The sequence below is a fragment of the Ischnura elegans genome, chromosome 1 (assembly GCF_921293095.1).
Source record: "Ischnura elegans chromosome 1, ioIscEleg1.1, whole genome shotgun sequence".
In the NCBI taxonomy this organism is placed as follows: Eukaryota; Metazoa; Arthropoda; class Insecta; order Odonata; family Coenagrionidae; genus Ischnura; species Ischnura elegans.
The window spans coordinates 169,765,903-169,793,186 of NC_060246.1; the positions used below are offsets into that span (position 1 = coordinate 169,765,903).

At 39.7% G+C, this 27,284-nt stretch overlaps 1 protein-coding gene across 1 annotated transcript in view; it reads right to left on the reverse strand.

Annotated features, from left to right (window-relative positions):
• Positions 1-771: 771 nt before the first annotated feature.
• The window catches only part of LOC124173423, a 169,845-nt gene continuing 143,332 nt past the window's right edge, over positions 772-27,284 (reverse strand). Inside the window, exons 9-16 of the mRNA XM_046552926.1 lie at positions 25,679-25,811; positions 23,750-23,863; positions 23,473-23,532; positions 22,342-22,770; positions 21,730-21,896; positions 15,123-15,434; positions 12,199-12,454; positions 772-3,317 (exon numbers count right to left, since the gene is read on the reverse strand). Coding sequence (XP_046408882.1) covers positions 1,941-3,317; positions 12,199-12,454; positions 15,123-15,434; positions 21,730-21,896; positions 22,342-22,770; positions 23,473-23,532; positions 23,750-23,863; positions 25,679-25,811 — 2,848 coding nt within the window. The 3' untranslated portion in view covers positions 772-1,940. The remainder of the gene's footprint in view (positions 3,318-12,198; positions 12,455-15,122; positions 15,435-21,729; positions 21,897-22,341; positions 22,771-23,472; positions 23,533-23,749; positions 23,864-25,678; positions 25,812-27,284) is intronic.

Consider the following 27,284-nt stretch of genomic DNA (forward strand, 5'->3'; position numbering starts at 1 on the left):
GATGTGCTAAATCCACCTCACCATACTGAAGCATTTTCGGATGAAACACAAGTCTGTAAGTGATGAGAAAGTAAAATTCGGAGGAAACGTGCATGAGAAAAATTGGAATTAAGTCGATGGCAGGGGGGTACCCAGGAATTTTGTTAAGGGGGGATCCAAAACCAGGGGGAAAATTTTTAAACAACAGGGTACAAAGGAGAGGGTTTCAAACTAATTTTAACGCCCTTCATAATAGAAAAACTTCATTTTTCAAAGATTCATTTTTTTCATTTTTGTAAATTCATGATTTTTAAATATTTTGTTTCCTTTTATGAAGGAAAGTAATTATATTTTTTATATTTATATTCCTCTCGCTACGCCACTGGTCAGTGGTTCATCCTAAGATTTTTCCTATTTTCATTTCCAAATCCAAGCGTAACAGTTTAGGCCCTGAGTATGTGAAGATGTTTTTAAAAAACAACTTGAAAGCCCATAAAATAATTTTTAATTTATAAAAATATTAGAATGTGAATGAAAATCTAAGAAGCATTCCATTGATTGTATGTACCCACAATAAACTTGAATAATGACTTTTTTTAATGGCAGGAATTTGAAAATGCATTTGGATTCGAAAATATCCGATTCGAAAGATCTGGCTCCAAAAATCCTGGATCCGTCCATCCCTAGTTATTTTATTCCATTCACTTCTTAAATTTTAATGACGGTGATGCTACAGATAAATCAAAATCCCACCAGTTAGAATGAACAAGAATCGATGGAATCGGAATCGGGAATCGATTTGAAGGAATCGAAATTGGAATCGGAATCGAAAAAAAGTGGAATCGACTCATCCCTACTTTATATCCTCCACAATTCCCCAAATTCACCATTTTGTCAATGGTAAAAACTGCTTTATATGTTATGTATGTCCCCCTTGTAGGTATCCAGCTGATGTTGAGAATTTAACAAATAACAAAAGATTTTTCTCAGTTATTTGTTAAATAAATTTTTGCTACAAATAATTCACTCAGTGATGATATCATTGATCCGTGTATGGTGATACATTTCTGAGAATTTATAAAACAACCTTGAAAATAGGTCAAAAAGGCATCACATATCATGCCTATTTCATATTAACACTCCTATTCGCTTACTACAGACCATTTGCATAACTTCATCAGTTTCCAAAGATGCAGTATGATGTGCTGGAAAGATTAGTATGTGTTAGACAAAAGGAGTACAGACTTTTTCTTTTAAGGAACAAGATGAGAGATAGTAATTAATGAGGAATCACAAGAACTCTGCACCGCTGTGAAAGGGATGTACATAATAACTAAATATTTAAAATACAATTTTTCCATACATTTGCTAGAGTTGACTCAGATGCTGAATGTTTTTGAACTTTTTCTAACAAATAACTTCCTTTAAGCATGAGGAAAAAATCATGACATATTTATCAATGTGGTAAGAATCATGGCCACAAAATAGCATGAAGTCAGTAGTATAGCCAATTGTAATTTCATAACTGTAAGCATTGATTATAGACAATGTTTATAGATTGCTCATTACAATAAAACTGCATCATAATACTAAATTAATACTGCATTTCGAGATAGCTCGCATTTTCTTAGGAAGTCCAACTCAAAGAACTAATACAAATTTTTGTTCATGGGCATGTTCTAGCCTCTTAACTTAAACAACAACCCTAGAAGTAGTGAAAAAAAAACATACTGGCTTAAATTTGTATTTTAAATGCAAATCCTCAAATTTGACTAGATTGATAGACAAAATAATTAAATAGGTAAAGTTGTGCCACAAGTTGACGCTCTGTATAGAGATAATTAGAAGAAGGGAAAGATGTTACCAGTTGGACATTTCTGGGAAGGGTCCATTTCCAAGAGGCTTAAGAGAGCTCTTCAGAGTAAAGACAGAGAGAGAAGAATGAGGGTGTGGCATTCCATTCAGAGGTAGGCCGAGTGTCTGCTGGAGTGCTGGATGGCTGCTAGCAGGTCGTGGCGCATCCTTATATACAGCCGTCCTCGCCTCCAAGGGTTCTGGAGCATCAGAGGGCGAAAGTCGTCCCGCAAGCAGCGTTCTCGCGCCCCAATCACGGCCACCAGGCAGAAGGACCTCAGTCGCTGGGCACCTGCATACACAGGACCCGATTTGCCCTTGAGAACCGCTGCCATGCTCAACTGTTGCACCACTAGGTCAACCACCTCACGGGCAGTCGTCTCGCGAGTCACGTGCAGCCTTACGCTCGTGCCAGGGGCCAGCCCTGTCTCATACGCAGCGTACACTTGGAGCTCACTGCCTGCGTCGTCCACTGCACCACGATTCCCAACCACGTCATCCTCCTCCTCCACATCCTCCCCCCCACCCACCAACTCCTCCGCCCCCTCACACGATGGTGTCTCCGCACCCGCCGCCCAGCACCCGGCTCCATCGCTGCTCACACTCACTGTCTCCTCGCTGCCGGACGCGGTGCCCTGCACCCTCTCCCCTCCCTCCCCCCCTCCATCCGACACCCCGAGCAGACTGCCGTAGGGGCGGTGGGCTGAGGGCCGCACACCATTGGCCGTCGTCCTCCGCCCTGTCCTCTTTACCAGCGGCAGCGTCGAGTCGCTGTGCGCACGCATCCCACACCCTCCCCACCCCACCTCGCCCCCTGCCATAGCCACACCCTCGGCGTCCCGCGGCAGGGAGCCTGCCCCACCGCCCCCACCCCCCTGGCTGCCCTTGCGCCCCCGCCCGTGCAGGTGGTCTTCGCTGCGGGAGGGCGGCAGGGGCCGCAGGCCCACATCCGATGCTGTGGACACAGGCGACGCATTGCTTGAATCGTGGGAGGCACGGGCATGGAGCTGCTGTTCGCTCTTGCTGTGCTCGCCACAGAGGCCCATCCCAACGCCTGGCACCCAGCGTGGGGGCAAGGGGAGTGGGGCCACCGCAGCACCGGAGGAGCCCTTCTTGGAGGCCTTCTTTGAGGCCTCGCCTGCACCCTTGGGGAGCTGCAGGAAGAGCAGTCCGGCACCAGAGGCGCTGTCGCCGTCCATCGGGCTGGTGCGGGTGCCTCCACCGGCTGCTCCGCCCTCGCTGCCACCGCTACTGGCCCTGCGCGGTGGGAGGACGTTGAGCGCGGGCTGGGGGAGGAGTGGCGCGGGTGGGTGCAGCAGCCGGTGGAGTGGGATGCCGGCAGAGGCGGAAGTGCGGTCGCGCGCGAAGGTGAGGGCGTCCATGAGCCAGCGGGCACCCTGCCACGCCTGGTTCAGCTGCCCCGACAGCGTGGAGAGCTGAGCGAGTCTGTCCTTTGCCACGGACACCTCGGCCGATGAGAATGCCTGATGAAGTATTTCAGACAGAAAAATTCATCTCATTGCACTTCTGTAGTTTTACAAAAAATTATAAGTCGGAGAATCTCAGTGGTGAAGCTATAGAATAATCTGAGAGACAGGGTCTGATTAAGGTCTTTGGTTTGTCAGGGAAAGGGGAGGGCAGTTCATCACTTTCCTCTGTGCGTTGGTGGCGTGTAATACCTCTCCATGATAATGCATCTGAGGTGTGATGTGTTGTTAAAAGGCATTATACATAGTTCTATAACCTGATGAAAGAAACATTTTCACTGGAGAGCCATTTTTAATATGTACTAACATATTTTCAATTTTTCCAAAACTCGAGAAAGGCTGCACCGATTTTAATGATATTAGGTTCTTTGGATTCGTCTTAGCCCCAGATAACATATGGGGCATTAAAAATAGATAATTTTACAAAAAAATTCATCTCTTTCTTAGTGATATGTTTTTAGGAGTTAGTAATGCAACAACAATTGATAAGTTGGTCAAAACTACATATTAAATTATTTATTTTGTTTTACACATATAACATTTTAATTACTAAATATATTCAAAATATTGAAATTGCATTTAAAAAATTTAATTTGAGCTAATTGTAAGCCCAGCTCGAGTTGTCTCTTCACTACCGTGCTTGTAAACAAATCTCCAAGCAATTGTTGACAAACGTTAATGTCCGTGTTCCTGTTGAGGAACTTTGCAAATTAGTTTAATCGGAAGGCGAGCTCATCAACAAAGTGTTCCAGAATATGATTGATCACCACAAAAATCAAAAATAGTTGATTGAGCGAACAATTTTGATGGCCTAGAACGAAGATGTGGATGACTCAAACGAGGTATATCACGATCAGATAGTTGGTTATCTGCATGAATTCGAATCTTTTAACTGTGTAACAAACAAAGACAAAATCACCAACTATATCTATCTGAATATTTTAAGTCCTTGGATGTACCTGGCTTACCAAGGCACGATTTACAGCTTAATGTAGGCTCTGCGTTCATGATCTTTCGAAACCTAAACCAACCATAACTATCCAACGGAATGCGTTTGGTGATTTAAAAAAATTGATAATGAATGTGATTCACACGACTTTACTCAAAGAAAAACTCAAAGATGAGGAAGTTCTCATTCCGAAGATCCCATGATCCCAACTTATATGCCCTTTTGAGCTTAAACGTATTCAATTTCCAATTTGTGTTGCATTCGTGAAAACGGTTAACAAATCGCATGGTCAGTCTTTCAGTTTTTGTGATGTTTGTGCTCATGTGCTAATGAAAACTCATGATTTTCTCACGGTCAATTAAACATGGTATGTTAAAGAGTCGGTAAACCATCCGCTGTATTTTTTCCTTTGCTTCTAGGAATTAAGGATAGTGGGGTTTTAGGCGCAGCTAATACTACGGGCGGGGCCAGTGCTGTGGTAGATGGAAAAAGCCAGAAATCAGAGGGTAAAAATGTGGCCTGACTGGGACTCGAACCCAGAACCTCCTGGTTGCCGGCCAGGTGCTCTACCATATATATATATATATATATATATATATAAATAATGTAAAGGAACTTCTTCTTGCCCTAGGGTGGGCACACAAAAAAACTTAGAAATTGACAGAAAAACGAAAAATAAAATAAAAGTGAGGAACTTACGGGGAAAGGTTGTTTTTACAAATTTTCGATGGGACGCAGCCCATCTTTCTCAAGTGAGAAGAGGAGGGAAAGTGAGGAAAGGGCATAAGGAAGGGTGCAAGGGAGAGGGCTAAGATGGAGGGAGGAAAAACGGTGGACGGGGATTGGTTGTTCTTTCTAATGGGCGCGGTTGATTCCTGGACCAGAAAACGCACGGAAAGCCCATATGCATGCCTGTTCCAAGTCCTTCAGCTCTAGGGGGGTGGTAGATGGGGGGAGGGAGGCTAATATTCCCACTTTATAGCATTGGTCAAACATAGCTTTGTGGGAGGAAGCATGAACGGCGACTGGAAGGGAAGCAGAAACAGAAGAAACGCTATTGCATGAAGAGCGATGCCCGTTCATTCGGATGCAAAGGGGAGTGGTGGATAAGCCGATATAAAAAGCGGGGCATTTCTGGCACAACAGTATATACACAATGTTTTTTGTTGTGCAAGAAATGTCCGACACAGAGGGGAGAGGGAAGGCAAGGAATTGATCGGGAAGGGGTTCGGTGATGAGGATGTGACAAGTTTTGCATCTTGCACGGTTGCAGGGCGAGGGCCCTAGGACCCTAAAAGACCTTTTCCCCATCCTCTCAGACAACACAACCACTTCCAGATTTTTCCCGCGATGCCCTTCACTCGTTTTTAAAAGACCACCAAATCTGGCCAGCATCTTAAAAACAACCAAACCACTGCCCAAACAAAGTACCTATATTAAACCACAGCCCTCGCCCTGCAACCGTGCAAGATGCAAAACTTGTCACATCCTCATCACCGAACCCCTTCCCGATTAATTCCTTGCCTTCCCTCTCCCCTCTGTGTCGGACATTTCTTGCACAACAAAAAACATTGTGTATATACTGTTGTGCCAGAAATGCCCCGCTTTTTATATCGGCTTATCCACCACTCCCCTTTGCATCCGAATGAACGGGCATCGCTCTTCATGCAATAGCGTTTCTTCTGTTTCTGCTTCCCTTCCAGTCGCCGTTCATGCTTCCTCCCACAAAGCTATGTTTGACCAATGCTATAAAGTGGGAATATTAGCCTCCCTCCCCCCATCTACCACCCCCCTAGAGCTGAAGGACTTGGAACAGGCATGCATATGGGCTTTCCGTGCGTTTTCTGGTCCAGGAATCAACCGCGCCCATTAGAAAGAACAACCAATCCCCGTCCACCGTTTTTCCTCCCTCCATCTTAGCCCTCTCCCTTGCACCCTTCCTTATGCCCTTTCCTCACTTTCCCTCCTCTTCTCACTTGAGAAAGATGGGCTGCGTCCCATCGAAAATTTGTAAAAACAACCTTTCCCCGTAAGTTCCTCACTTTTATTTTATTTTTCGTTTTTCTGTCAATTTCTAAGTTTTTTTGTGTGCCCACCCTAGGGCAAGAAGAAGTTCCTTTACATTATTTATATATATATATATATATATATATAAATATAAAGATATATATATATAAATAGTTCAAGTTAATGTCATTACACACAGAGACACAAAAAAGAAACACTCACATTGAATAAATAAACTTGTGAAGCTATCGAAGCACTTCAGGCTTCTTCGTCAGCTGAAGAATGAATGGTGAGGAAAGGAGAGGGTTGGAAAAGGGAAAAGAGGGGTAAGGGGAGAGGTGTATGGGGTGGGGGAGTTAGGAATAGGGGTTAGGATGCGACGTTCAGACCCGGAATGCTATTGGCTTGAAAGTGCCAAATGCACGCCAATTCGAGGGTGTGGAGGTTGAGGGCGGAGTCGGTGGGAGGGAGGGAGGCAATAATGGATACTTTGTAGCATTGATGCTTCGATAGCTTCACAAGTTTATTTATTCAATGTGAGTGTTTCTTTTTTGTGTCTCTGTGTGTAACGACATTAACTTGAACTATTTATATTACGTGCCACGTGCATTTCGTATTTTCCAATACATTGTATATATATATATGCCCTGAGGATGATCAGCAAGTCGCGGATCGAAACGTCGGGAGACATGGACGATATGAACCGGTGGAAAACCAAAGACACCTTTCTCACACGTTAGTTTCTTTCAAATTTTCAACCTCTTAGGGTCTTCGTCGGGAAGGAGACAAGGAGATACTGAGGAGGAGGACAGAGGATGCCCAAAGGCTAAGGGGATTAGGATAAGATAGGGGGAGGGAGAGGGTGGGGAATGGGGAATGGGAAAGAGGAGAAGGCTATGGAGATCAGTGGGCCCTGTTAAGACCAGGCGGGTTGAAAGCTTGGTATAGCCAAATGGAAGACTGCTCAAGAGTTTTCAATTCTAGCGGTGAGGCGGAGGGTGGGAGAGAGGCAAGTATTCCTATGTGAAAGCAATCATCAAATATTAATTGTGGGAAAAGGCGTGGGTATGGACAGGAAGCAAAGCAGATTGGGAAGTGGGTTTGCAAGAAGCTCGATGGTTGTTAATCCGTAGGTTGAGTGAGGTGGTGGTTAAACCAATGTAGAAGGCGGGGCAGGAATTGCATAAAAGGATATAAATTACATTACTAGATGTAGAGGTGGGGGATGGAGTGGAAGGAAGCGGAAAAGTGAGAAATTTGTTAGGAAGTGACTGGGTAATAAGGATAGCACACGTTTTGCACCGGGGTCGTTGGCAAGGGATAGGTAGAGAGCTAATACGGGTGGTGAACTTTGAGAGTGGTTTAGTCATTTTGAGAATGGAAGATAGATTTGGCGGCCGACGGAAGGATAAGGATGGACAGCTAGAGAAGATTTTTCCAGTAGTGACATTGTTAGAAAGAATCGGAAAAAGGCTTTTGATGATTCTGTTCAAAGCCTGCACGCCCGGGAAGTATGTGATGGAAAGGGAGAGATGTGTGGTTTGTTTCTTGGTATGAATTTTGGGTTTGTAAGTATTGTGTAGGATTTTCTTACGCAGAAGGTTCTCAGGATATCCTCTACGAAGAAGGGAGTGGTGAAGATTATTAAGAAAAATGTCCAAGGATTCCGGATTATTGCAAATTCTGTGGCCTCTTACTGAGAGAGAGTAAGGAAGGGATTGTTTAGTGTGTGAGGGGTGACAGCTGTTGAAGTGAAGATATTGTTGTTTGTTAGTAGGTTTAATGTGGACTGAAGTGATGAAACTTTTATTTTCTAGGGAAATGGTAACATCGAGAAATGTTATTCGGGAGGGGGAATGGTTAGAGGTAAAAGATAGTTCAGAGAATTCATTGAGTGCTGAAATGAAAGAGCTCAGTGAGTCTTCTCCATGAGGCCAGAGAAGGAAAATATCATCTATATAGCGAAGCCAAAGTGAGGGTTGAAGTGGGTAGGATGATAGGAAGGATTCTTCAAGGAGACCAAGAAATAAATTTGCGTAGGAAGGGCTGAATCTGCTTCCCATTGCGCAACCTTTGATCTGCAGATAATGTTTATCGTTGAAGGAGAAGGCGTTTTTAGTGAGGATTAGGTGAGAGAGATCGACTAAAAAGTCAGTGCTGGGTATCTGAGGTGTAGGTCCATTGTCAAGAAAGTGTCGAAGGGAGGCAAGGCCTTCTACATGAGGTATAGAGGTGTATAGTGAGGTCACGTCGATAGTGACCATAATGATGTCTTTATCAACCGGGAGAGAGGTAGAATGGAGGCGATTGAGGAAATGGTACGTATCTTTAATGTAGGAAGGAAGGGAGTGTACAAGAGGCTGAAGATAATAGTCAACAAAGGAAGAGATTCGTTCCGTGGGGGAATTTAAAGAGGAGACGATTGGGCGACCAGGATTGTTGGCCTTGTGAATTTTCGGTAGAATGTAGAAGTGAGGGGTTTGTGGATGAGGTGGAGATAATAAGGAAATGTCACCACTAGAAAGGCCCTCTTTTGGTGCTTTCCTTTTTAAAAAGGATTGGATATTTCGGTGAAAGGCAGGGTTGAGATCATGCGAGGTAGGTGTGTAGGAAGAGGTGTCAGAGAGTTGTCTTTGGGCTTCGGTTAGATAGTCGGTGGAGTTGAGCACAACAATAGTAGATCCTTTGTCTGAGGAAGTAACGACAATATCAGAATTTTTTCTCAGATTGCTCAGTGCTCTTTTTTCGGTAGTGGAGAGGTTTGTTGGAGGATGAAGAGAGTTAAGAAAAGCGGGGTCCGAAACTTTGGAAAGAAGGAGATTGGTGAATATTTCTACAGGGTGATTGGCGGGAAGAGCTAGAATTGAAAACTCTTGAGCAGTCTTCCATTTGGCTATACCAAGCTTTCAACCCGCCTGGTCTTAACAGGGCCCACTGATCTCCATAGCCTTCTCCTCTTTCCCATCCCCCATTCCCCACCCTCTCCCTTCCCCTATCTTATCCTAATCCCTTCAGCCTTTGGGCATCCTCTGTCCTCCTCCTCAGTCTCTCCTTGTCTCCTTCCCGACGAAGACCCGAAGGGGTCGAAAATTTGAAACTAACGTGTTAGTTCTCTTTTATTTGTGTCTATGTTTTTGTGGCCTATCATGGCATTTATTTATATTCATATCACCTGTGGTGTCCTTCATAAGTAATATATAAGAAACACTCACACTGGAAAAATAAACTCGGAAGCTTTCGAAGAACTGTCTTCTTTCTCAACCTAGCTAAGAATGGGGAGGAAAGGAGTGTGTTGGACAAGGGAAAAGAGGGGAAAGGGGAGAGGTGTATGGGGAGGGGGGGTTTGTTTGGGGGTTTCACCAATGAAATTTGGTGAATGGGTACATCCTGGTATTCCTCACAATACCCAATTGAAATATGTTTTGCATGAAGTCTCGAATTCGATATATATTTAATCTGTGTTTTCTTAAAATATATCGAATTGCTTTAACACACAGGAATTTACATCCACGGGCTTAGTTGACCATGAAATATAGGGTAGATGACCATAGACTGGAAGTAAAATCAATAGCATTTTACAATCAGATTTTACAGTGTAGATGTCAGTATGATCGAATTGATTATTATAGCAAATATGCAAAACGCCATAACTTCAATAGTATATCCTTTGGACCAATGAAATTTGATGAATGTGTACATCCTGGTATTCCTCACAATACCCAATGGAAATATGTTTTGCATATACATAGTATCAAATTCGATTTATATCGAATCTGCGTTTTCTTAAAATAAATTGCAGTGCTATAACATATAGGATTTTTCTTCCAAGGGCATGGTTGACCAGGAATTATTGGGTAGATGACCTTAGACTGGAAGTAAAATCAATATCATTCCGTATTTTACAGTACAGATGTCAGTATAATTGAAAGATCGTTTCGATTATTACAGCAAATACGGAAATTGGCATAACTTTATTAGCACATACGTTGCACCTATGAAGTTTGGTGAATGGGTACACCTTGGTATTCCTCACAATGCTCAATGGAAATATGTTTTGCATATAGTGTAGCAGCTGTCGAGCTGCCGTCTGGTAGTTCCCGTGGTGGCCAGCAGGTGGCACTAGGTGGACCCAGTCTTGGTGGCGCTGTAAGCCGAACTGCCACCACAGAGAAGGCACCACGAGAGACTGAGAGCAGTAGTCGAAAAGCTCTCCATGACCAGTAACCACCTTAGCAACAAGAAGTGGCGCCCTGTGGGTTTATATGTTCACCTGTGCTTCAGCTGTAGATAGCAAGGTTCAAATATATTATTGTTATTCGGAACGGCGTATTATTGGTTCGAACGAAGATCCCTTCCCTCGTCCACGTGCGCGAGCGCTAAATAGTGGTGAACCCGACGTGATCTTTTTTTTAAACACACGTGGTCATGGCTACAGGGGACGATCTTTCGTCCGTGCCGGCAAGTGTCGATCATGTGGCCGTGCGGTTGCCGAAGTTTTGGGCCGAGCGTCCAGAATTGTGGTTTTCGCGAGTGGAGATCCAACTCACATTAGCAGGTATTACGAGCGATACCACAAAGTTTTCGTACGTCGTGAACCAGCTCGAGGATCGTTACGCGATCCTCGAGCTGGTTCCCAGGGTGCAAAGCAGAGGGCAAAGATGGAGGGAGGAAAAACGGTGGACGGGGATTGGTTGTGTTCTTTCTAATGGGCGCGGTTGATTCCTGGTCCAGAAAACGCACAGAAAGCCCAAATACATGCCTGCTTCAGATCCTACAGCTCTAGGGGGGTGGTGGGTGTGGGGAGGGAGGCCAATATTCCTACTTTTCGTTTTTCTGTCAATTTCTAAGTTTTTTTTTTGTGTGCCCACCCTAGGGCAAGAAGAAGTTCCTTTATATTATTTATTATGCTCGAGTGAGTTTACTTCAAACGTGTGTGTGTGTGTATATATATATATACACACACACACACACACACATATATATATATATATATATATATATATATATATATATATATATTTTAAATATTTAACCGCTTAAAGACACATGACTTTAAAACACGTGACACCAGTATATCTCCTTACCCTCCCCATCCTCTGCAATGAATTCAAGCGCTTATCGACATGAGATGCAATGGCTCTTGCAATAAAAATGGAAAAGTTACAAATTTAAAAGAATATTTGATAACTTTGATTATATTTCATTAATAATTTACCTATGTGCCTTCAAGTTCACCTTTGTATTCAATTTATAATGATTTATATTTTCTGTGCTAAGTAACTTAACTTAACTTATAACATTGGATTTTTTTGCATCTTCTGAGTAATTGCTTACTTATAAGAGAGACAAAACATAACCTTCTCATATTATAACATTGTTGACGATGTACCCATCTGTTTCCTCAATTCAAGTTTACTTACCGTATTCATGCATTCACTGTAATCAATTCGTTTTTTTGTTTTAAACCTTCTTTAAATATAACAAAGTGTCAGCATTGACAGTCATACGTCATCGTGAAACCCGAACACTATTTAATTATTCGAGACATATTAATTTGGATAATAATTTAATTAGTCTCTGTCCATTTATTTTCTAAAAATTGTTTTTAATTTGATAAAGTTTGCTGTGTTCAAACGTTCATAATGGAAAATGGAGGTGCAACAATCCTAGGGTAAGGGCTAAAATACGAAAAATCAGCTATATTTCACAAGTTTATCTATTATTAACGATATATTTTTCTATATTATGTAAATCATTCACTTCAAAACGGTCTCTCGAAGCTTTTATCATTGTAGTTACTAAGACGATTTTAAGTATTGTTGACCGCGAATGAGGATATTTCACCCATTTAAACGACATTGTGAGTCTTTCTTTCGTGTATTAAACCACTTATGGATATATCATATATATATATATGTTTACCTCTCTGTGGGAATGTTGAGCAATAATAGTGTCAATCTCTAGAATTGAGCTGAGCCGGGCATATCGGCAGATGAATTCACGTTGGTAAGCAGATAGATGTGCAACCTCAAAAGCCTGCACAGGCAGGGGTAGAAGATCTGGTCGGCGCAGTAGGGCCTCTTTTTGTCCAGGGGCGGCACAAGATGTCTCCACGGGTGGAACGACGACAAGGAGAGAAACTTCACTGCTCACCTCGACAACCTCAGCATCCCACAGCCTGACCAAAGAGAGCATAGCCCTGAATCACACAATAGCTTTGCAACCACTTCATAATAAGTTATAAAACATTATTACACTGGTCTACTTTTTATCACACCATCCGACATACAATCAGTTGAAGATGACATTAATATAAATGAAAGAATGTTGAAAAACATAATTAAGCCCATAATTCAAGTAGTTTTCGATTAGATTTCATCAAGATGACTACCTAGATGCAAAATTTTTTAATCTGCTTAAATTATGCATTATTTAACCCTTTGAGTGCTGCAGGTTGGTACTCTCAGAAAGGCCATGGGTATTTTGTAGACCTTTATTCAAAACTTAATAATTTGCTTATTTATTGCTGTTTTCGCATAATTCTTTATGTATTTGGTGGTGAATTCTTTCTTCTAAATCAAAATAAAAAAATATTGGCTGTGGTTTTCGTAAAACGCAATTGTTGTAGGTAGTTTAATTTAAATTTTACGAGATTGAATAATTTAATTTTTCACTTACGACCCCAAAATCAACTCATTAAATCCTTTTTACATGAACGAAATAAAAATAAATATGAAATATCATTGTTTTTTTAGAAAATAGTCACATGATTGCAAAGAAAATTTCTCAAATTTTTCAATAACACCACAATAAAAGCCCTCATTTCCTCCGCTGTGACTGGACTCCATTTCTGCATTCTCGAATTCTGTGAGAGTCTATTATGTGAAGTCCAAAACAGTTCAGCGTAACTGTTGGTCTCCTTTACAACCATGTTCCAGAATGTGATGGCAAAGAAGAGGTTGAATTACATAATTGGAGGAGATTTTGGTGGAGGTAGATGTTTGGGCCCAGGTTTTTAAAGAATTCAAAATTTGGAGCCTGGGGTATATCACAATTGCCCTGAACTTCAACGAATTCTGGAGAGTGATCACTGCTTCCACTTCTGTAAAGTTCATCAGAACTGTAGCTATCATCGCTAAAGTCAACTACATATTACCGGTTTCTTCTTAGCAAAGAGTATCACACATTCATCTGAGTCTGATAACGTTCCTCTTCACTCTTGTTCCGATGAGAATGGGCACTGTCCTCACTTTGCACAGAATTGTTGCCATGATCACTTAACTAATTTATATATTCAACTAATCTGTCATCGTCAACACCAGGTGCTAACTCAGTTCTTGACGTTGACACCATTTATTAAACCATAAGGCTACTTCAATTTCGAAGAGGTAAAATGCGACTACAAACCCGCTCGTCGCAGAACGAAACTAGCTATGTGGACAAGACTGTGAGCTTTATATAGGTGGGATAATTTCATTTTGTAAATGACAGCAAAAGACGGCACACAATGTATTCTTTTATGCTCACCCGTCATCATGCCTAAGATACCATGAAAACGAGGTTGGAAATCAGAGTCGAATTGTCGACCTGGTGCCCCAGCTGACCCATACACAAGCCGTGATTGTATTGATAGCAAGGTATCATTTACATACTTAGTACCTTCCCTTCTCTCTTTCGGTGCTAAATATATGAAAGACATCATTGAAATGGCACATTCAGCAACAAATTATATCTTTCGAAGTAATAGAGCAGAGATACAAACCTTGTGTCTACCTTAAACGATCATATACCGCTTGTGCTCCAAAAAAAATGCGACACGCTTCGCAGTGGATAAAATGTTTCAAATAAGTTGAAAGGAAATAAGAACTAGCCAAAAATAATACCACTGATAGATTTTCAAAGTAGGGTATACTAGATGAACGTTAGTTGATTTTAACCGGCCAAACAATGCGGCTTATGAAGTGCAACACCAGGAAGCTCTATCGTAAGAACCAAAAATGGCAATTTGGAAATTTCCATCTGTCATGTGGTCATTTAAATTTACAAATATGTTGATCATTACCATTAAAAATTCAAATTATAATGCAACGTGGTAAAAAATAAACAATTCTGGTATGATGTACAATTAAACGTATTAATTGAATGAAAAAAACGCTGTTTTAACAGGTTTCATAGTACACAATGATATATCATCGTTTGCAGAATGCGCCAGAAGTGCCAACGACGATATATCATTGTCTACCATGAAACCTGTTAAAACAATGTATTTTTCATTCAATTCTGGTATTATGTACATTTCATTTACTATAAAATGTACATAATACCAGAATTAATACTTTTAATTGTACATAATAACAGAATTAATACTTTTAATTGTACATAATAACAGAATTAATACTTTTAATTGTACATAATTCTGAATCACTCCAAGGGTTAATGGTGTAATAAACAGTTTTATGGAAATAATTAACAGTTGAGCTGGATAATGATTTTTAAATTGAAATTTTTAAGTCCAAGTATATTACTCTCTCAATTGAAGAAGGTCAAAGGAAAATTTACTGGGAACAACTTGACAGATCTGATTCTTCCACTAAAAAAAAATTACTGAGATAATTTTATATAGGAGAATATTCATTTCATGCACTATGGAGCGATTTGCAATTTTCCATTTTTTTAAGCAAATTCGTGAGACAACTAGTTTTGATACACATTGTTATTTTTAGAGCTACAGGCTGTAATGACAGTGTCTATAAACTAGTCGTGTCATTGAATTCAAAAGGAAAATTGCATTTCCATTACACATTATGATGAAACAGTTCCACAACATTGGTGGAAGTTTGATTTACCTATGACTGAGTGCATCCTCAGCTCCCACCTCAACGTATGCCAGAAGTCTGCGAGCAGTAGCGGAAACCAGCTGAATGAATGCTCTCTGTGTCTCGCTGCCCTCCTCGTCATTCTCTTCGTCCATTTCCTCCACGTCCACGTCTGCCTCGTTCTCATCCGTCCTTTGAATCTCTTTGGGGTCACCTTCCATGGTATCTGCATTGGGGCGCTTGACAGTAGTCTCCTCAAGGTCAGGGGAGAAGAGCCACCTTCTTTCCTTCTTTGGACCCTTGTGCCTTGCCGACAGCCTCTTCAACCATGCCCACTCCTCACTATACAGAGCACACAAGGTACATAGTCATTGCATGGTGCACATTTTTCATCATTCCCCACTTTGGAGTTTAGGGCGTCACCTAACAAGAATGCACTCCTATCAGCTCACATTGGTGTTTCTTTTAGAAGTCTTTTAAATCATCTAGCCAATTGACCACCAATCCATTACCTAGAAAGCTGTTATTGAGTAAAATACGATTCAATAGTAACTTATGCCACTGAAAAATGTCAAGCCAATACATATGTATCAGTGGCACTGCGAAGGAGGTAAAACCCCCCCCCCCCAGAGCTCACAGAATTGAGCTCTGGAGTGGGAGAATTGAGAATTTTTTATAAAAATATTTTCTTATGGCAAATTTTGTAACTAATAGTAGGGGACGGATAACTCACAAACAAAACATCAAGCTATTCACAGAACCAGTGCAGTTGTACAGTTAAGAGAGGGTGACGTGCGCGGGTGCGCAGCCTGCAGTTGTAAAATTTTCTTTTGAATTAGCAACATTGTAGCGCAGGGCACAGGGTGGTGGTTCGAACTGGTATGAGTCTGCTGTCTTGGTGGTCTTATATATTTCAGCACTGATTTGTAGCTCTCGGTTGAGTTGTTCTGTGTATATGGACGTTGCATATCACATCTCAACTCCTTCACAAATGGATATTAAGATATTCTTCAGCCGGAGTGCGGATGCATCAAAGAAAGCTTCAACATCAGCACGTGCAGGTAAACTGAATCTTCATTTTTTCTTTGAACCTATTGTTGGGCATTGGGTGAACGACTGTTAAGAGTCTTAACTTACTTAAGGTCTTACTTAAAGTACTTAAGGTCGACTATCTATAAAACGTTTATAGTAGTGAACTCTGAAAACATTTAAAGTAATTATGCTAAGTTAAATGGTCACTTCAATTTTCAATGCAAATATAATTTTTGCAGATTCAAAATTGCCCAGACCAACCTACTATCAGCGCAAAAAATGTAGAACGCTGGAATTTAAGCATGAAATTCTGCCGAAGCCCCTCAGGGTCAAGTAATATATAATTTTACTCATTGTTTATTCGACTACAATAATGAATCATTAAACATTGTTTTAACGTAAACATTTAGCTAATACGGTCGAAAGAGTGGTGAAAAACACTCAAAAAACTATGAGAATGGCAAAATAGTCGATGTGAAAGAGGAGAGGGAAATTCTAAGTCCTTTTTCAGATTCAATCTGGTGACTCTGTTTTGCAAAATCACTAGAAGAATGCAGGAGCAAATGCAAATTACACAAGCTGGCAAATACAGAATGAGATAATCTCATCCATGAAGACAATTATTTTGACAAAGCTAGTGGAGAAAGTCGAGGACGCTCAGTGGTTTTCTACTCTTGTTGATGAAAGAGCAGATGTAGGAACTATAGCTCAATTGACATTCTGGGTTAGATTTGTTGAAAATGAAAAAGTTCATGAAGAATTTTTACAATTCATTCCTATCACAGACATGACTGGAAAAGATCTGGCTGATGTCATATGCAAAACTATAAATGATCGAAATCTTCAACCTCTATTTATGGTAGGTCAAGGTTACGATGGCTCAGGGGCTATGAATGGTAATGTGAATGGAGTTCAAGCTATAATAAAGAAAAAGTACCCGAAAATCCTACATGTTCATTGCAATTCACACTGCTTAAATCTTTCCATTTCAGAAGGTTGCTCTGTTTGCGGAGTGCAAAACTGCAATTTGGGTACAATTGAGGGTGCTGCTTACAACTTTTTAACATACCAAAAAGGCAAGCAGTTGTATCGACACAAAAGTTGAAACAATGGAAAATAACCTAAGGAAAAAAAAGGTGAAAAAAATGTGCCCAACTTGATGGGTTGAATGTCATGATTCTCTTAAATCTTTTGTAGAGTTAATCCACCCTATACATACATACTGATTGCGCTGGAAGAAATTAAAATCTGGACTGATAAAAAACAGCTACTGAAGCTCAGCTTCTTCAGTGTGCAATTGAAAAATGTGACTTTTTGATCAGTCTCTTTGTTATTGAGTTTGTGTTTTCACTGACATTGCCTTTGAGAGTGTATTTACAGATAGAAAATCTTAATCTTTCGGCTGCCATTAAGTTTGCTATGTCAGTGAAAAAGAAGTTACATGAAACTAGAAAAGAGGCAGTTCAAAATTTTATGCCCATTTTTAAGAAAGCAAGTGAGTTATGCGCATATCTTGAGATACCTGAAGAATATTTTAGGATATCACTGTTCATCTCATTTATTATAAACATGTTTGAGGCATTAGGGAAAAAGTTTGAATCGCACAGAGAAATATACTGACTAGTTTCCAGACATTATTACAGCACAATCAAGCAAGTGACATATGAGAGGCTATTGAAAAGGCAGCCAATTTTTATGACCTGGAAATCTAAGGAATAAGTGGGGAAATCAAAATATGGCAGGAAATTTTAAAGGAAAAGAAATCAAAAAATGCAGTAGATGTTAATAGTGTGTCCAAGATCAAAGAACCAAGGTTTGTTTCTGCTAGGAGGGCAGTCATTTATTTTGTTTTGTAAAAGCGTGTATCTTTTGTTGAGTAAGTATGACATAGTAAGTTTTTTCCTGTTGTGTGGACAGCATGTGGTTATGGTGTGCTAAGTTATAATAAAGGTGAGTACAAGTACCAGTTGAACGTAGTCATTGTGTAAGAACAGAAGATCATTCAACAGTAGAGGCTTTGCAATACTGCAATGCTGCTCTCACTCCCATGGTCCACTCACTTGTTGCTATTTTGCCGACAATACCACTAACTACATGCACTGCAGAGAAGTCATTTTCATCCCTAAAATTGCTCAAGATGTACTTGAGAAATAAAACATCAGAAGAATACCTGAATGGACTTGCAGCAGCCTTTGTCCATCCATGAATTCTAGTAACAGAGGACGAAGTACTTCATGAGCTATAAAAAATTCATGCAAAATTAAAATTACTTTGTAATTGTTATGAATTATAATTTTAATGGTCTGTGAAAAATGTTTCACTTATTTCAAAGCAATAATTATGTGATCTTAAATAAATATTATTTAAAGTAATAAAATAGTATACGATAATTTTGCTTCAAAGCTCTTTAAACTTTCTGTCTATTATTATTATCATAAAATACTTTAAGTTGAATATATTTTACTTAATTGGATTAACATCACTTATAGACTAGCGTAAATATCAATAAAACATCCTCAGAAAGCAGTAAAATTCACCATTTTGATCCAATTATCTTAGAAATTTTATGTTGGAAAGACCACACACCTCCCACTTATCCTGGCGGGTATACCATACCCCCAGACTCCCCAGTTTTAGTTGCGCCTAAAAACCCCCAGCCTTAATTTATGGATGCGCTCCGATATGTATTGTAAGTAATATGTATAACCAGTTGGGATGGTCGGATCGGATACCTCAGATCAAAATATCTGCTGATATTGCCCTTCGTCTGATATATCGGATCCAAAGCCGCTGAAGGCATCGGATCTGGATCCGAAATTTGAAATAATTGCTTCAGTGAATGCAACGCCCCATAAAGGTGGAAAGAGTTCCGATTCTCCCTTCGAATGCGCCATCGCACGCGATTCTTGTCCTACTCATCAACCGTTTTGTTTGAAAGCTATCGCAGAGGTAACGTAGCAGAATTTAAGCAGTGGAAAATAAAAAAGGCAAAATACGACTGGCACATAGTGTAACCCTTCCCAAGAAACTGAACAATCATCGAGGGAATCTCAGCGTCGTAGGGTAATAACCACCTCAAAAGTAACTACACTGCACTCCTAATTATCCTAATGGCTAATGATGGGTAGAGGTGGCACAAATATGTAATCTGAAAACATGGATAACCCTAAATTTCTCTTAAATGTCTTGCATGTTCATAATTTACATAAAACAAACAATATGTTACATAAGCAGAATAACTGCAAAAAATTTGCAGTTATTCTGCTATTTAAGAGTGCTTCCCAGACCATTGAGAGCTTTCTTCGCCCGTTCGTGATCATTTAAGCGGCAATAACATGGTTGTACTCGTATTATTAATGCTCCATGTAAGGCCTGGTTTCGTAAACCACACATTAGTGGCTGTGTGATCACAGATACAGAAAAGAGGTTTGTCCGAATGCTTCAACACCACTGCTTGACGTCGGAAACTACACTGTCAGGCACCACACCACTTAGTCGCATCTTGCACAAGTCGCCCGAGTTGCAACTGCTGCGTGACGTGTATCCGATCAAGGATCACGGTCGCACGCTGCGAGGCTTGGAAAACAGGAACACGGTGCTTCCATGAATGCAGCTAGTGCGTGATTACTTCCATATTATGAAGGGGATTCTAACGGAAATAATAACCCCGGTGTATCCTAGCATTAATGCCGTAATTCTGATGATTTTGAGTGCGATTTTTTTTATAACGATCACGGAAAAAATTGAGCGATATTGAAAATCATGCATGGATATACTGCAGCCAGATACTCGGGAGTCTGCTGTATGTCGCAGATTTCAGAAAACCACCCTCGGCTGTCCATCAGCCTGTGCCTCTGTTGTTTTTTTTTGTTTCTGAAATCACACGGACCATAAATCATTGTCTTCTAAGGAAAATATCAAATTACATGAGAACAATTGAAGCATGTTTCATTCCTACCTCGTCCCACCAACTGACCTTTGTTGGCCTACCTGCTTCAATTCTCCGTTTCTAGATGACAAATGCTAGGTGAGTGACTTTCTGGGCCTTTCTGGACCTGGGTCTTTGATAGCTTCGACAATTAGATGACATGCTCGAGAATTTAAAAAATTATTAGACCATTCACGACGTATTCCTGACGATATATCTTTTTATTTTTCAGCTGTAATTGATTGCCACTAAGTTTCCTATTCACAATTAGACTATGCTGATATGCAACATTGTCCAAACAGCACAATTTTATAAGAAACAAGCGCAGCATTAACCCCTCAAACAAGTAGAGACAGATTTGAAATGCCAAATATGTATATCACGTAACTCGCCCGGCTTTGCTTTGAAAGCAACGACGTCACTGAAGCAAGATCTGACTTTGTTCGTCCTTGACTCCCTCATTTGTAGCCTCGTTGCTTGAAATACATTGGGAGCGCACTCCTTCCCCTCCACCTTTCCTTTACGTGCTTCTGCTGTCCACCTCTTCCTCATGTTGAGCAGTCGAGCACTTCGTCGCACGTGACGTTAATGCTGTGTTTAATACTGTTCATTGTGTTGCTGATTGCGCAGTTGCAATTTAATTTGATGATATACTGGTAAAAAAATCTTTCATTGTGTAGAAACATTTCTATTGAGATAAGGGGAACCAATGTATGCCATTTGTGTGCACTGAGGCATGAAATTATCGCGAGGAAGTGCTAAATCCACCTCACCTTACTGAAACATTTTCGGGTAACACAAGTCAGTATGCGATGAGAAAGTGACAAAATTTGGGGGAAACGTACGTGAGGAAAATTTGAATTCTGTCGATGGCAGTGGGGTAGCCAGGAATTTCGTTAGGGGGTCCAACACCAGGGGGGAAATTTTTTAAAACAACAGGGTACAAACTAGAGGGTTTCAAATTAATTTTAAAACCCTTCATAATCGAAAAAAAAAAAACTTCATTTTTCAAAGAAATCTATTGTAAATTCATGATTTTTCAATATTTTGTTTCCTTTTATGAAGGAAAGTAATTGTTTTTCATATTTCGGGGGGTCCGGACCTCCCGGGCTTCCCCCTCTCGCTACCCCAATGGTCAGTGGTTTATCCAAAGATTTATCCTATTTTCATTTCCAAACCCAAGCGTGGGAATTTAGGTCCTCAGCATGTAATGATCTTTTTAATAAACAACTTGAAAGCCTATAAAAATGATTTTTATTTTATAAAAATATTAAAATGTGTATGAAAATCTGAAAAGCATTCCTTTGATTTTATGTACCCAGAATAAACTTAAATAATTACTTCGTTTAATAGCAGGAATTTGAAAATGCATTTGGATCCTAAAATATCCGATCTGAAAGATACGACTCCGAAAACCAAGGATCAGCTCCGAATCCGGATCTGAAAAAAAATCCTGGATCCATCCATCTCTAATTACCAGTGTGTAATTGATATTCATTAACGCTAGATGAGGGACTACCATTTGAGCAAGTAAAAATGTACAACTAAATATGTAGTATGACAAATGTTTTTAGGCCTGATTGTATTTATTTATCTCATGATTAGTAAAACTCTGGTGAAGCAGAGAGAAAATTACAAGTAAGACACAGCATGAGACAACAGATTGGCAGGACTTACGCTGACACATGAGGATTATCCCTGATCTTGCAATGTGGTAAAATGTTGGGGGTCTTCATTGGCACCAGAACTTGAATCAAGTCCACTGAGCTGCGCATTTTGAGATATGACAGGTAAAGTCCTCGTCCAAGTCTTACACCACAAGACTGATGGTATGCTATTTGCTCCTAGAACAAAACAGAATGACCCACTTTTTAAAACATTCCGTGGGAGTTTTGTATGATTTGTCATCCAGTTAATGACATTCTTTTCAGAAATCTTTAAATTCCCAGTGTTTATGCCAACGAGTTGCATCCCCAGTATTTGGGCATTTATTCAGAAAGGACTCAACATTGCAGAGCACTGAAACTTACATGACCATAAGGCTTGAATTTTGATGGATCTAAACTTTTGAAATCATACCAGATAGATGACGAGGAGATTGAATGTTTTATTTTACCCAATCTTGTTGATGATCAATGGAGCCTTCATGAAATATATACATATAATATATATGTACATTTTTTTAATCAATACGATACACAAAAATCCCTGCAAACTATGAGGGGTGTAACTGCCATGAAAAGTCAACTTTAATTTTCACATTGAATTTCTAACAATCAGCATACATACTTGAATAGATGCCATCAGCATGTCACCAACGTTGGGGCCATCTTGTTGAGCCATGGTTCCACTGCTCCCCAAAGTGCAGAGTGAGCCTTGAACAGAGGCTTGGTGGTGCTGCTGGGAAGAGAGCAACGTGGCTGAGCAAAGTGACGAGTAGCCAGAGGAGGAGGAGGGGTTGGTGCAAGACGAGGAGGACGTGCACGAGGCCGTGGTTCCCGAGGAAGAGATGGATGACGTTGAGGAGGAAGGTGGCGCCATGGCAAGTGGCTGCTGTGAGGGAGTGCTGTTCAATTGCTGGTAGCATCCTTGGGGGGATATGAGCGGCAGTCTCTGCTTCTGCAACACCTTGCTGAGGGGAACCCAGCGTGCATTCAGGCCTGATGATACAGCTTTTGGAGACCTGACGCAGTTGACTGCTGAGAACACGAGTGTTCCCTGAAAAGAGAACTTTAGTATCAGAAGATGTATTTCTTCAATGAAATAACTTGCATGAGACAGAGAGAGGACCATTCTATATAACAACACAGCAATCTGTGCACCAAAATTTTCATCAGGTTATCCCTGGGGGGATTAAGACACTACGTATGTATTTGATATTCAAATATTTAATGATAGCTTCATACCATTACTGTAAGAAATGCTAAATTGAGAAAATTTTTGCAGGAGCTTATCAACTTCAACATGTATTTAATATTGTCTCGTGAGTGGCCCTATCTAAGACCAAAAATACACATCAAGAATGTACTACATAATTACATATATTATTGCCAATGAAGCCAATGATGAAACTTTAAGGCTGATTTTTCCCTAACTATTGGTAAAACAGATACATATCATGGCCAATTATTTTTGGAAAATGTACATTTCATTCATGCTATGCACACGAACAACAAAGCTACAAAATCTCCTTAAATAAAATATAATTTCAATGCACTTCAGCCATTTCATACCTAACAAGATTCCAAAACATTATTCAAAGATATTAAGGAATTAAAATATAAATACATGGATAACAGCAGTCATGAACTGTATTGGTACAAATTGGAAATGAAAGAATTTTATAAAAACTACATAAAAGCTATGTCCTATGTATTAAGATTCTTAAAAAAAATCCTCATAAAACATCTTCAGTGTTACCTGAGAATCTCTTATCGGGCGATGATGCAATTGTCCAAGATCTTGGATACATAAGGCAGTCTGCAAAGGAGAAACAAGTAACTCTCGTATAACAAACAATAGCATTTGTATCTCCCAAATGGAGTCAATGTTGTTTTATAAAAATTCAATATTTTATTGAGCCATATTGATCTCCTTGTAACTTAAATAGGTATATCATGTCAGGCAATTGAGAAATATAATTTCCATATCAGAATTCATGATTTTTTCAATACAGGCAACGTAAATACATACACACCTGCATTTGGCCTGATGCTTGCAAAAGTTTATTGCGGAACTGAACAGCTGTTGACCCACTGCATCGATCCATGTCTTGTTTCAGAGACTTCACATCATCCCAAGTGCAAGCCACCTTTAGATGAATAAGTATTTAGATAAAAATTTTTGCAATGAATACATATTTTCATTAAATTCCAGAGACAATTTACAGTCCATTAACTTTTTAACTGGCATTTATTATTATTTAATAATAATAATTATAATTAAGTTTCACTTACATAAAGCTTTGATTATTACTTTGCATGCATGATTTTTGCCTCCTGTTTTTAAAAATGTTACTTAAAACAAAACAATGGATGCTAATTCCTAACTTTAACTGAAATATTTTAAATGCCTCTATTACCATTGATGATGAACAAAAAAAAAATTCTCAGAGACTTTTTAAAGTCAGCAGTTGCAATCATGAAAATTGGCAAATTGATATTCCCTGTCCACTGTGGCATTAGAGTTATTGTATATGCGTGGAGAAAGTCATTGTTGCTTCAGTGTACAATAAGAAATTAGTGACACTTTTAAATTTACATTATAGTAGATTTTATGCCACTTATATGCGATACCCCATTCCAAGTTGATGGATGATGGTGACATTAAAATTATTCCCAAGTGGAGAGTTTTTTTTAGAGAGCTCCAGTAGTTTGTTCCACATAATTTTTCAGATCTCTTAACAGTACACTTAACCCTTTCATTGCATAACATTTTCTCAGAGTTGTTTCACATTGGCGGAGAATTTTTTTTCACTGCATTCACTTTGTTTTTCGAAAATATGAAAACAATTTCAATAAAAAAGGGATTTTAATATTAATTTGACAATTTATTAAACAATTTGTTAATGGCATCACAGTGATGCCATCCGCACCCATGTGATAAATGAGCCGGATATTTATGCAACCCGTTACACAAACATTAGAAATGACGGGCAACATATCTTTACATAGCAACTAAGAAGCTTGAAATAATTTCTGAAATGATGGCGGAATTGAAATATAAAATAAGATAAATAATTTTTCAGATGTCATCCACTATCTATGCATCAAATTTTGGGTTAATAAAAGTTTTCGAATTTTAATTTTCACATCTAAATTTTTAAATTTACTAGTAACTTAGATTTGGATGCAAATATATGAAAGTTATTTTATCTTTTTGCCATTTTCTTATGCGTTAATGCTGAAAATATTAACTAATAATTGTGAAATTCTTTGAAAAAAGGGTTCAAACACAGCCCTGGAACATCTGCACATCATACACCATCAGAGTTATACTGATTCGCCACTTTAGTCGTTCAAAGGACGTGAGGAGGATTATTTCTCCTTTTTGTCCTTAGAGTTTCAGTGGTGTGTCTTTTTGAGTAACTCAATAGATATTTGAACAAATTATTATAATTTTTATGATGATTATTATTTTCCATGTATAAACTCAGTAGAGTAGCCACGGGAGGGGGGGTTATGGGTAACAACCCATGGGGAGGGAAGGCATATGCAGGTAGCCTAATCCATTTTGTGTGCGGGAAACCATCATGAGAGTAGATAGAACAGAGCGGAGGAGCGTAGGGAGCGATTGAAGGACATAGAGTGGCGTGGCATCAATGTGATGCCACCCGCCCGTTGGCAGGACCTACGCTGGGCATCAATGCTATGCCATCCGCACTCAAAGGGTTAATCTAAGAAAGATTGTATTTCATGGGAAGAAAAAAATATAAAATTTTATCTTCTTGGTAAAATATCATATATTGGTAAGAGGGTACGTATGGAAGGGATATTTAGCATCTACCTCACAAAGCAGGAAAAAATTGCATCCAAATCCTTCTAGTGACTTCATCATGCCAAGAAAGCACATGGATAAGGAAATATCTGATTATATAGATGTATTATGCTAACTTTTCATGTCTTACCTTCATCAACCAATGGAAATCACCATAAATACTGTTAGGATATGCTTCGTCAACTTCAATCACCGGAAGAAAATCTTCATTTGTTACCAATACTTTGTCTTCATGGTAGAGCAGACATGCCAAGTAAACCCCTCTGCAAAGGCATTAAGAATTGTTTGCATTAGCTAGAGATTGGTTTATGATAAAATAAGGTTCATTTTTTGCAATTGCAGATAAATATTTTAATGTATTTGCAACTAATTAAAAAAATATATCTTAACCCTTTCGCGCCGGGAAGTTCCTTTGGGCTGTACGAAGGGTTTGAGCATTTCTTTTTCACCCTGTACGGAGTTTTTTCTCGGCTTGGGACTGTCCAGGTAGTCGCTTCCTCCCCTTAATGACCTTTCCTAGCGGGGTGCCGGACCCTTTCCTCAGCAATTGGGCAAATATAATCCTCAACCCTTTTCCTGAAGGCAGCCCATCACCGAATACTTATGCGGTCAGTTTATTGTTACTAGTGCGATTTTAATTTTTTTTAATTGTTACTATTGCATTAAATGTCAGTTCATCAATGTATTCCTTTCATTTTGCAATGCCTATAGAACTTTTAAACGGAGTTCTACGGTTATTTTTAGGGTTTTCAGCAAAAGGGCATTATATCATAGACCAACAAATACTTTAAAGGGAATAAAATCTTTCAATGTCCCTAGCATACTTCAAGGTATTTACGATTTATGATATTAACATATTTTAGATCCATGATGCCGAAATCCACACTCTCCTCATTTGCGTCTGCTCTCCACAAGTTCTCTAAAAACATGGGATTGAAACATTTAGAATTTTTTAGAAGAATATTTTCCTGAAGAATTCTCATAAAACTACTTGAATCTTACAAATTTGTTGTTTGAAATGGCTAAATTACATTTATAAAGCAATTAAAGTTACATGAATATAAATTCATATTATGCACAAAAAATACTAAACACTTTCACTTCCCTTCCCTTCCACCTCCCTTCATCTTCCACGTACATATTTCAGTAGGAGTTACTTTAGTTACTTACACCAATATACTCTTGGGTGTGCCAGTTGGAGGGTAATAAGTTTTTCCAAGTGTTGTATCCAGGGTGGTAGCCCTGTCCCAAGGATAAGACATGTGAGGACGGGGCACGCCCGGCAGTTGTTGGCGGGACTACGCCATGCGTTGTATCGTGCATAGCCCAGAATTAAAAGTTTATTTCCTAATGGACTCTTGTGTTTTCCTGCAATAGAACAATTTGGCGACGAGGACGGGATTTTTGGAGTCCGATACTGTCGTGGGTTATGTGTCGTGTGGTTGAGGCTTTACGTGAGTTTCGGGAAAAAAAAACTGATCGGTCGACCGCGCCTGTGGTACGTGCCATTCTGTATCTTCACGGACCTATTGCCTAAATATGAGTATAGGAGTTTTTGATCAAAGTGTTGAGAGCATCTCGACCTACCTTCTGCGCCTAAACAGCTATATGAGGACATTACGTCCTCCTGTTGAGGATCTCGGCAAGAAGGATTTCTTAATTGGTCACATAGGAGGGGCAGCATTGGAGAAGCTAGCTGTGAATCTTCACCCTCTCACACCGGACCAGCTGACTTA